At 40.8% G+C, this 13,653-nt stretch overlaps 1 protein-coding gene across 2 annotated transcripts in view; it reads left to right on the plus strand.

Annotated features, from left to right (window-relative positions):
• Positions 1-160: 160 nt before the first annotated feature.
• The window catches only part of MYH10 (myosin heavy chain 10), a 221,677-nt gene continuing 208,184 nt past the window's right edge, over positions 161-13,653 (plus strand). For both annotated transcript variants that reach the window (XM_030208112.1, XM_030208113.1), the window contains exons 1-2: positions 161-293; positions 4,917-5,289. In XM_030208112.1, coding sequence (XP_030063972.1) covers positions 4,945-5,289 — 345 coding nt within the window. In that variant the 5' untranslated portion in view covers positions 161-293; positions 4,917-4,944. The remainder of the gene's footprint in view (positions 294-4,916; positions 5,290-13,653) is intronic.

A 13,653-nucleotide genomic window follows, 5' to 3' on the forward strand; every position in this document is an offset into this window, starting at 1 on the left:
GCCAATGGGCTCAGGCGTCTGGATTGATGGGCTCTATCAGGAACCAATTGGAGCCCGAAGGAATTCGGAGGCGGTGGGCGGGGATGGTGGGAGTTGAGGCGGGATGTAGGGGGTGGAGCGAAGCCCCTCTGCTGGGTTGGGGGGAGCTTCTGGCGCAAAGGAAAAAGAAAAAAAAAGGATCCTGGCTGGGAGGTGAGAGAAATTTGGGGTTATTATTTGTGCGGAGTGGGAAGAAGAAGAAGAGAGAGCTTGAGCTGGGGATCAGCTACCGCGGACACAACCTCCCTTCCCAGGTAAGCAGCTCCAGACAGGGAGGGGGACGGACATGCCTGGGGTGGGTGATATTCTCTCCCCCACCACCCCACCGTGTGCTGTCCTGTTCATCCGGCGAGGTTCTGGTGGGCTTATGTCGGGGGAGAAATGTGGGGATAAGGGGGGGGGCGTGTTGCACGCGAGCACCATTAGTAACATATTTAAAACAACGATTATCTTCTTGAGGTATTTATGAAGGATTTTTGTCCTTTCCCCCGCTTGTGCTTGTGTCAGTAGATGAGAATGTTAAATAAAGCTTTACAACTCGCTCCATTATAGTTTTTTTCCTTATTAATAGCGTTTTTGAACAGAAAGAGTTGACTTGCTGTTTATTTTATTTCAGTTATGAATCTGTGTAGGGATTGCTGTGTCCGCAGCCCTCCTCGAGCCTCGACTGCTGCTGCAGCGGCGCGCGCGAGGCTGACTGCTAACCCCCCATGCAAAGAAAATGATCTGGCCCTCGGGTGGCTCTTTTTTTTTTTTTTTTTTTTTTTTTTAAATCGAGGGGTGGAGGTATTCATTTTTGCTGCTTGAAACGTTTTTGTGCACTAATACGAGTTGGGGTCCCCCTCCTTACGCTTAAATTCCGCCATCAGACTGAGGGACACATGCTCCGTTATGTAGACTGCTGAGGTCTCTGTGGTTTTGCACTGCTACAGGCGGTTTTTGGCTGCCCCCTCCTTTTTGTGCTTGCAGGAAATATTATAAATATACTTTCCCGGTGGAATAAAGCCCCTTTCTACCGTTTTTCCCGGTCTTTATATCGCAGCCTTTGCAATATTGAATCCTTATCTGTTTCACCCATCCCCCACTTTACCGCATTGATCGCAATCTACTATTATCTGTATAGAGCCAAGTGGATTTTGATATCGTCTTCTTCTACTCGTATATCGTAGTTTCTGTTTCCTTGTGCTTGTTTTTTTTTAAAGATTGAACTTAATAAATCTTCCCCAAAAGGTAGCCATTTTCTTTTGTCACCCCACCCCCTTTCATTGTAGACTCGGCCTTAAGTTAGCTGTCTGTTAGCTTGGAAGAATGGCTACCGAAAGCAGCTTTGTAGAAATATCAAAATGTCAGTTGATCATGTCACTGTCAGTTCTCATGTTTATTTTATATTTTTGGGTTGAGGGAATGGTTTAATTTATGGTAAAGGGGAGGGGCATAAATGGGTCACAGCATATTAAATAAGGTGAATTTCAATTAGACATGTAGTTGGCATGTGCAGTATATCCTTCTAACAGCAGTTTCGGAATGGTATTGTCAGAACGATTATACCAAACATCACCAAAATACTATTGGGATTGTGAGCTTGGAAAATGAAAACATAAGTGCAGTAAATTATAAGCACAAAGAATAGGAGTCTTACCTGTCATCAATAACCAAAGGCAATGGAAAGGACAGTTTGAATGTACTAAAACAGTTAACTGCTATATAATGGTCAGACTGAAGATTATTTAATTGTGCTTCTCTTTTAAAGAAAGATAGGCTTTTGAGATGTGCAGAATGGTTTTGTGGACTGTTGATGATTAGTATAATGTCGATCATAGCTGGATATGTCGGTGGTCTAATCTGGATATTTTTACTGCAGATATCCAATATTTGATAGATTTGATGCTCGGAATTAGCTGCTTTACTTTTTTTTTACACTTCACGTTTACAATTGAGATGAAATACATGATATACTAAGATTATTATTAAAGTCAGTTTAATATTTCTCTAGCTTCATTAGTAACTGATGATGACTTTTAGTCAAGTACAGTAAGTATGTCCTTGTGTAATTTTTAGTTTAAGTAAAACTGGTAAAGGGCACACTAATTAAAAATGTTTTAGTTTATGCATTAGCACCTTTACATTGGTGGTGGTTAATTCTGAGAAATTATGCTTGTGGATGCCAATAATGTAACATACATATAAAAAAAAAGTGGGTGGAAGATGTTTTCATCCATATTGCATGCCAGTAGTTGAATACTTACAAACTTAATCTCTCCGGTATGAAGCATGGCAACTTTTGGTGCCTAATTGGCTTCTACAGGTAACAATAGCAAGTAAATAAAGAGAGGTTACATTGGCACATATGAGTTTTCAGACAAGCTTTTGTAGTCCTTTACATTTTCTAATGTACATGGAGGCAGTATCGATCTTAGGTTTTTTATAGTCAACATTTATAGGCAAATTAGGCATTTTTACTCTGTTCTCCCATTATATTTGTCATTGCTAATTATTCTTATGCCCTCACTAGAATTCTCTGCTCATAGAAGGAAAATGTGGGTGATCACCCTCAGTTTTTCGTGCTTGTTTCTTATCTATTTTTTTCCTTGTGCCTATACGTTGGAACTTATTGCTGTCTTTGGTTTAGAAGACAAAACTAAAGAAACAGAATGAAAGTTGAGGAATCTATTCAGTTTTTAAGTCTATTAATTAACTAGTAAAAAAGGCCCGTTTCTGGAACGAATGAAACGGGCGCTAGCAAGGTTTTCCTGGGAGTGTGTATGTTTGAGAGAGAGAGCCAGAGTGAATGTGCGGGTGTGTGACAGAGTGAGACTGTGTGTGTGAGAATGAGTGTGTGTGACAGGGCCCCCTCCCCTGTTCCTAATGCCCCTCACCCCGTTCCCTCCCCTCCTTTTCCTCCTCCTCCCCACACTTTGGGTTCCTTAAGGCTTTCAAAAGTCTATGTACCCCCGTGGCCCTAACGCCCAGTATCCGAATACCCCACCGCTTTCCTCCTCACCCCTCCCCCAAGATGTAATACTTTCACGTCCTTCATTTTTTAAAAAAAGTGTCCTATCTACCTTGTGTACAAATGCCGGGCATTCAGATTGTGTTCCTCTCGTAAATTTTCATTTCTTTCATTCATTCAGAACTCCCCCCCCCCCCCCCCCCCCAACACTTTTGGTTCCTTCAGTCTTTTAAAACTCTCCTATGTACCCTGTGTGCTAATGGCCAGCATTGAGATTGTTTTCCTGTCCCAAATTTGCATGTCTTTCAGTCATTCACAACTCCCCCCCCTTCTCCAGTTTAACACTTTCGTTTCCTTCAGTCTTTTAAAACTCTCCTATCTACCCTATGTCCTGATGGCCAGCATTCAGATTGTTTTCCTTTCCCAAATGTTAATGTCTTTCAGTCGTTCAGAACTCCCCCCTCCCCCCATTTAACACTTTCGGTTCCTTCAGTCTTTTAAAACTCTCCTATCAACCCTGTGTCCTAATGGCCAGCACTCAGATTGTTTTGCTTTGCCAAATTGTCTGTCACTGATGTCACTGAGGTCAGTGCGTGCCTGCCTAGCAGACCACTTCCGGCAGGCACGGTCCCAAGCACATCCTGTTGGAGGTGAGAATTATTATATAGGAGGATATACATTCTGAATGAGAACTAAGAATTGAAAATATTCTCATGAGTGCTGTTGGAGTGTGAATTGAAGAAAATGTTTTATACCAAGTGGTAGCTTCTCCTTTTTGTTCCCAAGGTGGCACAGACTCCTGTGTGTTTAAGAGGACAGGGTAGCTTAGCTGATCTTTTATCTTTGCCCAATGATACTTTCTTTGAATATTCTTTATGGAGTTTCCGTTCAGTTAAGCAAATTTCCATTTGGGAATATCTCTCCATCCCTTAACACTTACTTTTCTCCATTACTATTGTGAATCTGGTTGCTTATGCTGTGCCTCAGTCATTCTGGATAACACAGAAAAAAATAGTGTGAGTAGAATTAAGCAGCTACCTAACCATCTGGCTGGAATCGCTAGTTCATGTATTTTGCATGTTTATTTATTTATTTATTTATTTATTGCATTTGTATCCCACATTTTCCCACCTATTTGCAGGCTCAATGTGGCTTACATAGTTTTGTTATGACATTGTCATTACAGGTATCAGAACAATTAGTGATGGGCAGAGATTAAGTAAGGGAAGAAAGAAGGAAGTGATAGGGTTAATTATAGAAGGTGGACTTTCATAGCTGGGTGTGTTGGTGAAGTGGATTAGTGAGGTTATAGGTTCTCTTTGTAGGCCTTGTTGAAAAAGTATGGTTATTTCATCGATTGATTTCAGGTCTTTAGGTTGTATGTCATGACCCTAAAATTGAGCTTTTGTATATATGATGTTCGAACAAAGTCTACATTTTTTTTCTAGACTTTTAAAAGTGGCTTTTACAAGTTATTTCCAGTATAGATACCACTAAAACGTTTGTAGATCAGTAGTTCATTTTTTACTTTAGAGAGAAGTTGGGTAAATATCTTTTTTTTGTTTAAGCAGCACTGTTGTTCCTGGTAAGTTTGAATAGTATAGGTGACCAGTCTTTCCTTGTCCAACAATTCTACACATCCCATTAGCTTTGAAAGGCATTTAAACCTTTGACAAGTATTTTAGCAGCTGTGATCTTGGTAATATCTGCTTTCTAGGAGTGTAATAAGACATTTCCTGTTGGTTCCCCCTACCTCTCCCCTTGCCAGTATTCTACTAGAATAAACTAGAAAATACCGAACTGGGGGGGGGGGGAATGGGGAAGAAAAATCTGAAATCCTTTCTCAATATTTTACCTTAACTGTTATTAATGTAATGGTTCTGTCTGATCTTTCACTTATCTGTCTTTTTTTTTTTTTTACAACCAGGTCTTTGATAGTGGATACTCTGGGTACAATGGCACAAAGAGTTGGACATGAAGATCCAGAGAGGTATCTCTTTGTTGATAGGGATTTAGTTTACAATCCTGCCACACAAGCTGACTGGACTGCTAAAAAGCTGGTGTGGATACCATCTGAACGTCATGGCTTTGAAGCAGCCAGCATCAAAGAGGAACGTGGAGAAGAAGTTGTGGTGGAATTAGCAGAAAATGGAAAGAAAGCAATGGTCAATAAGGATGATATTCAAAAGATGAATCCACCAAAATTTTCTAAAGTTGAAGACATGGCAGAATTAACATGCTTAAATGAGGCCTCTGTATTGCACAATTTGAAGGACAGATACTATTCTGGTCTCATCTATGTAAGTATTTAGCTCATTTTGTGATTCTATTGGTGACCTTGACATGGTGGTTGATAACCACAGTATAAGGTCATATGTACTTGAGGTGGGGGGAAGATGTGCAGATGGCTTTTGGTGGTATCCATTCATTGGGTGTTCTAACTTTATTAAAGTAGTGCTTCTAATGCCTGTTTTCTCTTTTATGTATGCCATCTTGATCCTGTTGTTGGATAGGCAGCTGATAAAGGCAATATATATCTGGCTATAATTGATGCAGTATGTGTACTGAACTAGGAAATTAGGTGTGAAATTAAATTATATCTGTATAATTAATTTTGTGGGGGTTTAAGCAAGTTGCTTAGTTCTTGTTCTTTGAGACAAGGACTTTTCAGCTGGTAGTTAGATTTGTTCCATGGCACTCAAATGTAAGCAAGTATAATGTAGCAGGCCCAAGCTACTCATTTTATTTGAAAGCATTTTTATTCCTTATATAGAACTGTGAAAGTGTGTGTTTTACCAGGAAAGGGAAGGAAGCAAAAACAAAAAAACTAGGGCATATTGAGTTATGGTATTTCTACAACTGTCAATTGGGCTCGGTTATGGGAACTATGTAAATGCCCTATCTTCTGTTCAACACAATTCTTACTCATGACTTACAACATTTATGATGCTGAGTCTTTTTAATGACTAACATCTTTCAATTATAATGAAACCTTCTAGAGTTTTACAAGGAAAAAGTTCTGCTTTCTAATTTTGTGCTAATTTAGAAAGGACCATACTAATGGTCCCAAATGTTCCCTTGTTGCTCATAAGCCAGTTTGTCATAGAGTAAAATTGGAATGCAGTGTAGAATTACGTAGCTTGGCTGGACTTGGTGGGGAGAAAAAGTTGTGTAAAGAATCTAGGTCATGCTTCTTCTGTGAGCTGGCATACTACATTTAATACATCATGGATAGATGGATAGATATTTTGTATCCTTACTTTTGAACTGACTATAAGCATACGTGCTTTCAGCTTCCTTTTTAATATAGACTTTGTTATAGGTTAAGGAAATAAACTTATTGGGGTTCATAGTTGGCCCCAGTATAGGTAAAATGTTTCCTTTGGACTCTTTGAACAGTAGGGTAGTGGTCTATTATATATATAGAAGTATTTCATTTGTAATCTTGTGGCTTCCTGATGGACTAGGAAAGAATGTATATTGTGCTTAAAATAAACACATGAGATAAAGTTCAGGTTTCAGTTACTTACACTAACAAAATGGAATGTGTTAGCTTATTGCCATTATTCCTCTGGAATTCAAAAATCACAAGGCTGTTGATGCTTCTTCCTAAAATAAAACAAGTGGGTCAATGTTGTTGAATGAAGGACTGCCTTGACAGTACAGTGGAAATGGCTTTTTGCCACATCTCGGCTTCCAGCAAATCAATCATATAAGCACTTGCCGAGTCAGAGCATCAAGAGCACAACTAATCCTTTGTTTAAGGCTAATGTCACATTTATTTATGTGAGATTAATCAGCATTTATTTAACAAATACTTTTTTTAAGGGCAGTAGGAAAAATCTTCTGAATGTGCATCTTTGCTCAAGCTATTGCATCTTCAGTTTAATAAACCATTTTTAGGATGAGATAATGTTTTGATATTTACACAGCTTTTGAAAAATTTTGGACCTATTCAAAAATTAAATATTGAGCTGCATATTGCCCATGTTAATGACTGAAGCCCCATAGTGAGCAATTGAGTCATACTATGAAAACTAGTAACGACCAGAAATATTACAATACAAGCAGAGGAATGGACAAATGGAAGGAACTGCAGCAACTGTTCTCAGTAAGTGTTTGGAAAGAGCTATGTTGTCGACCCCCCCCTCCCCCCCAACTGGTATAACATTTCTACCTTCAGTAGAAAAGGGAGGATTTTCCATAAAGATGCTGCTAATATACTTGAATGCCTTTGGTATATTACAAGTGAAGCATGGTGGGTGAAGGAATACGTAATACATTTTATTGAAAGGACTGCAGAAGGCAATAGATGAAATTAGAATGTGGTAGGTTTAAAACAAATTGGAGAAAGTTTTTCTTTACTCAGCACGTAGTTAGACTCTGGAACTCATTGCCGGAGAAGGTAGTGACTGCAGCTGGCCTTGCTGAGTTTAAAGGGGGTCTGGACAGATTTCTGAAGGAAAAGTCCATTGATCGTTATTAAATTTTGGGTTTTTGCCAGGTTCTTGGGGCCTGGATTGGCCACTGTCGGAGACAGAGTGCTGGGCTTGATGGACCTTTGGTCTTTTCCCAGCGGGGCAGGGCTTATGTGCTAATGGGTTAAAAAAATATCCTTATGGTCCCTGGCATACCAGTCTGAACAACTGGGTTCTGTCTTCTTCCTACCAGCAGATGAAGTCAAAGAACCAAGTGTTTTGGTGACATCATCAGTATATGGGCTGGTGCCTTCTGAAACTCTCTAGCATTTCTCTATCTCCAGCAGATGGTAAGATTGTTTGGGTTGGTGCAGCAAGTTTTAGGCCTAGCTCCCTGGTGTGCTGGTTAAGATCCACACACTCTCTATGGTTGAACCTAATGGCCTTGCTGCTAGTCTTGATTCATTGTCCTTATCCAGTAGATTGCGTAGTTTACTCTCTGCAGCCCCAAGCCATCACCCAAGGGTGTTTGGCCTCTAAGGGGACTTTGCCAACTTGGGGAGGGGGGAGGAGGAATCGGAGAGACCCTATTTTTGAGGTCAGAGCCAGACGAGGAGCATGGGGAACCCACAAGAACCCAAGGAGTCCTGAGCAATGTGTCTGCAGGGGTTGGCAGGTTGCACACACTGCCTGGTAGGCACTGCATACCCTTTAGGAGCTGTCAGCTTAATACAGCTGCTGATTTTTCCCTCTGCAGTGATAGTGGATTGAATTGGTGGAGGGGTAGCATTATATATGGGTCTTGAATTGATTTGGTGGAGTGGTAGCATTATATCTTGAATGCAAGCTACATTGAACCTGAGCTTGTTCTGGATAATGTGGGATACAAATGTCATAAATCTTTGAGGGCCTTGAATCTATTAGACTAAAACTTCTGCAGGGCAGAAATTCTCTTGAAATTCCACATGTAAAGAAAAAGGATAGTGATAGGAGTGTATTAAGATCCTTCCATGTGACCAGGATGAACAGACAGATGCAGAAATGTAACCAGAAATTAGGGATGCTGACATACTGGGTAGCACAATAATATGTGATTTTCAATTACCCAATATTGACTGAGTAAAATGTAACCTCATGGAATGCTAGGTAGGTAAAATTACTTGATGAAATCGACTGCCCTCGGCCTGGATTGGCTTCTGTCGTGGACAGGATGCTGGGCTCGATGGACCCCTTGGTCTTTTCCCAGTGTGGCATTACTTATGTACTTATGCTTTATTGAGCAGCTGGTTCAGGAACCAACAAGATGAAGAACAATTCTAGACCTAATCCTTAGTGGAGCGCATGATCTGGCGCAGGAAGTAATAATGCTGGTGCCACTTGATAACTGATCATCACATGATCAGAATTGATTATAATCGCTGGAGTAAGTATACATAAGAAATTCAATGTTAGCATTTAACTTTGAAAAAGGAGAATGATAAAATGAGAATGGTGTGTTAAAAAAAATACCCCCCCCCCCCCAGAAAAAAAAACTTAGAGGGGCAGTTGCAGAAGTCAACAATTTTCATCAGGTGTGGATGCTGTTCAAAAATGCAATCACAATATGGAGGAAGGAAGGGTTGTTTTTTTTTTTTTTTAATTTTATTTTCTACTATAAACAATACCTAGATACACTATAGTACTCAAATATCCAGGAGTCTAAACACAGCTCAGCAGTAAAAAAAAAAAAAAATAGTGTAACTGAATGTGCAAGTGCTCTGAAGTAATCATTGTCCCATAGTGATTTAAAATCATATTGGTGTAATGATACTAAATCTATAATAGGATATAATATGCAGTCCAAAACTTTGCATCAGAGCTTCAAGACTTTTTATCTTGTTCATTGTTCCAGCATCGAAAGATCACTGAAATCCACAGGTGACTGTAAGTGTGTACTAAAACCCCAACAAGGATCCAAGTTTCACTACTGACTGTGGCTTCTTCAGGGGGTATATATATTGGCAACTGTAGAGCATAAAATTACATTAGAAACAGAAAATATATCTAACAAACATCATATCTATAGGGCTACTGGTTTGGAAAGAAACCTCCACCACCCAGCGTACTCCAGATAAACTGTCGGAAAACACCAGCCTCATTCTGAAAAAAAAAGGAGAAAACCCATTGATGTCAGTTCAAGTAGCAAACCTGGAGGCATATTTTCAAAGCACTTTGGGAGGCTAAGTTCCATAGGTTTCTATGGAACTTTGGGAGGCTAAGTGCTTTGAAAATGAGCCTGCTGGTGTCCTGGCATGTGAGGGGGACCAGTGCACTATGAATCCTGGCCCCTCCCATGACCAAATGCCTTGGAGTTGTTCGTTTTTGAGATGGGCGCCCTCTGTTTCCACTATGGCTGAAAACCGAGGGCGCCCATCCCTACAGCCGGCGATCTCGGCATTTGACCCAAATGTTGAGATTTGGGTGCCTCCAACCGTATTATCAAAACAAAAGATGGATGCCCATCTCGTTTTGAAAATACAGTTGGCCCCACCCCTTCGCGGCGCTGTCCTTGGAGATGGGCGTCCCCAATCGAAAATGCCCCTCTTTATGTCATCAGTAAATTTAAATTTGTTATCGCAAGAGGGTTGTGAAAAACTGCAAGAGGATCTTATGAGACTGGGCAACCAAACGGCAGATGATGATACATGTGAGAGAGAAGAACCCAGACTATATAGCTATGTGATGCAAGGATCCACTTTAGGAGTCGCTGCTCAGGAAAACGATCTAGATGTTATCGTTGATACGTTGAAACCCACTGTTCAGTGTGCATTTGCTGCTAAGAAAGCAAATAGTATGTTAGAAATTTATTAGGAATGGAAAACAAAAATGAGAATTTTATAATACCTTTGCATCACTCCATGGTGTGCGACTACACCTAAAATAATGTATGCAATTCTGGTCACCGCATCTCAAAAAACATATAGTGGAATTAGGTACAGAGAGGGGTGACGCAAATGATATAGAAGATGTGGAAAAGCTAAAGCAGCTAGGGTTCTTCAGCTTGGAGAGCAAGCAGCTGAGGAGAGAGATGATAGAGGTCTATAAAATACTGAGTGGAGTGGAACTGGTAGAAGTGAAGCACTTGTTTACATTTTCCAAAAATACCAGGACTAGGAGGCATGCAATGAAACTACTAAGTAGTAAACAATACAAATAGGAGAAAATATTTCGTCACTTCCCCTCACCCCGGTTTATTAGGCCATGGTTGCGCTGGCACAGCCCATTCAAAGTAACACTCAAAGTGAATGGGCTGTGTTGGCAGGCAGCCACTACCGCAGCTTAGTAAACAGGGTCAATGTGTAATTAAAACTCTGGAATTTGTTGCCAGAGAATGTAGTAAAAGCAGTTAGCTTAGAAGGGTTTTAAAAAAGTTTAGATAACTTCGTAAAGAAAAGTCAAGCCATTATTAAGATGGACTTGGGAAAATCCACTGCATAAAATCTGTTTTTACTCTTATGGGATCTTGCCAAGTACTTGTGACCTGGATAGTCCACTGTTGGAAACAGGATTACTGGGCTTGATTGACTTTCTTCAGTCCGTCCCAGTATGGTGACACATATGTTCTTATAACCCTGTGCTCAGTCATCACCTTAGTTCATCCAGGTGAGTTTCACACTTCCCTGGATCTGGCAGAGGCTTATTTTCACATTCCCATCAGAGTTGGCCACAAGCGTTTTCTGTGTTCCTGTCCTGGGCCAGCAATTCCAGTTCCAAGCCCTGATCAGGTCAGCCATGTTACAAGTGATTCAGCTTTTAGAGCCCGCAAGCTAGTTCCCTACCAGTGCTTCGAGTACCTGGGAGTCTTATTTTGACATTGTTGGGGGGGGGGGGGGGGGGGGCTGTCTTACTCATTGAGGAGTGGTTGCTGAAGCTGCAGGGTCAAATGTAGAGACTGCTCAATGAAGATCCTGCGAGTTTAGAAGTATCTCCAGCTGCAGGGTGTCTTTCTGTGGATTAGGAATTGGTTATTGGACAGAAAAGAGGATAGGGTTAAATGGCCATTTTTCTCAATGGAGGAAGATTTAATAGTGGAGTGCCACAGGGATCTCTACTAGGACCGGTGCTGTTTAACATATTTATAAACAATCTAGAAATTGGAAAGACAATCGAGGTGATTAAATTTGCAAATGATGCAAAACTATTCAAAGTTGTCATGCAGATTGTGAAAAAATTGGAGGAAGACCTTAGCAAATTGGAAGACTGGGTGTCCAAATGACAGATGAAATTTAATATGGACAGATGCAGAGTGATGCACATGGGAAGAATAATCCGAATCGTAGTTAACCTGATGTTAGAATCCACCTTTAGGAGTCCGCACTCAAGAAAGAAACCCAGATGTCATTGTAGACAATATGCTGAAATCTACCCAGTGTGTGGCGGTGGCCAAAAAAAGCAAACAGGATACTAAGAATTATTAGGAAAGGGATGCAAAATAAGACCAAGAATATTATAATGCCTCTATATCGCTCCATGGTGCTACCTCACCTTGAGTATTGTGTTTAATTTTGTTTGCTGTTTCTCAGCGGAATTGTAAAAGATCTGAAGAGCAACCAAAATGATAAAAGGGACGGAACTCCTCCCATATGAAGAAAGGCCTAAAGAGGTTGGGTTTCTTCAGTTTGGAAAAGAGAGATATGATTGTGGTCTATAAAATGGGTGGTGTAGAATGGGTAGAAATGAATCTCCCCCCCCCCCCCCCCCCCCCACCAATCTTTCAAAAAGTACAAAGACCAGAGGACACTCAAGGTGGTATTTTGAATAACGTCCACGCCTAACCTTTGCAGCCAATCATTTTAGCTTCTTTTTAACCATTTTCCTCATTTTATTATAGTCGTTCTTTCAAAAATCAAATGCAGCTACAGTAGATTTCCTTTATGGATTCATCCCAGATAGTAGCTCAGACTTGATCATGTTATGATCACTGTTTCCCAGGGGACCCACACTGCCACTTCTCGCTATATGCCCTACACATCACCAAGGACCAAAATGGCTTCTTCTCTTGTCAGTTCGTGGACTAGTTGCTCCAAGAAGCAGTTGTTTATTATATCTAGAAATTTTGTCTCCCTGACACTCCCTGATGTAACATTTATCCAGTCAATATTGGGGTAATTGAAATCACCCATTATTTTAGTGTTGCCCAATTTACCAGCTTTCCTAATTTCTGTAAGTATTTCTTCAGCTCTCTGTTCTGCCTGGCAAGACGGTAGTATAGCCCTACAAGAATAATCTTTTATTTTTTATTTTTTTTTATTTTTGTTACATTTGTACCCCGCACTTTCCCACTCATGGCAGGCTCAATGTGGCAGGCAATGGAGGGTTAAGTGACTTGCCCAGAGTCACAAGGAGCTGCCTGTGCCGGGAATTGAACTCAATTCCTCAGTTCCCCAGGACCAAAGTCCACCACCCTAACCACTAGGCCACTCCTCCAGTTTCCCTTCATACATATAATTTTCAATCCATAATGATTCCACAATGCTATCTGTTTCATGTGGAATGTTTATTTTATTTGACAATTCCCTCTTTATCATATAGCAACCCCCCACCCATTTGATCCTTTCTATCATTGCGGTACAATTTGTACTCTAACACAGTGTCCCATTGATTGTCCTCCTTCCACCAAGTGTCTGAGATGCCTATTTATATCTACCTCATCATTTAGTATACTTTAATTCTCCCATCTTATTTTTTAGGCTTCTAGCATTTGTATACAGGCACTTCGAATTGTGTGTGGGGTCCCCCCCCTTTGGATCTACAAGCTGTGAAGGTGATGGAGATAACGTGCATCCTTTATCCTGCTCTCTCATTAAGCACACCTGGTTTACTTTCAGCATTCTTAAAACCTCTCTACTGGGATTCCCTAAATGTCCTGTTTCAACAGCATCCTTCAAGTATACTCCACACCAAATTCTGTTCTCCTAGGCGTCTGTCTGTTCCCCCCCCCCCCCCCCCCATTCTGCTCTATCTCCTTTTTAAAAGTTAGCGCCAGCAGCTTGGTTCCATCCTAGTCCTTTCAAATCGGTCCCCCACCCTTCCAAGAATGTTGCCCAGTTCCTGACAAATCTAAATCCCTCATCCCTGCACCATTGTAACAAACAATGCATTGATACTTTGGAGCTCTGCCTGGCTTTTGGGTCCTGCACGTTGAACAGGGAGCATTTCTGAAAATGCTCCCCCTGCGGATCTGGACTTCAGCTTTCTACCTAAGAG

This window comes from Microcaecilia unicolor, chromosome 6, assembly GCF_901765095.1.
Source record: "Microcaecilia unicolor chromosome 6, aMicUni1.1, whole genome shotgun sequence".
In the NCBI taxonomy this organism is placed as follows: domain Eukaryota; kingdom Metazoa; phylum Chordata; class Amphibia; order Gymnophiona; family Siphonopidae; genus Microcaecilia; species Microcaecilia unicolor.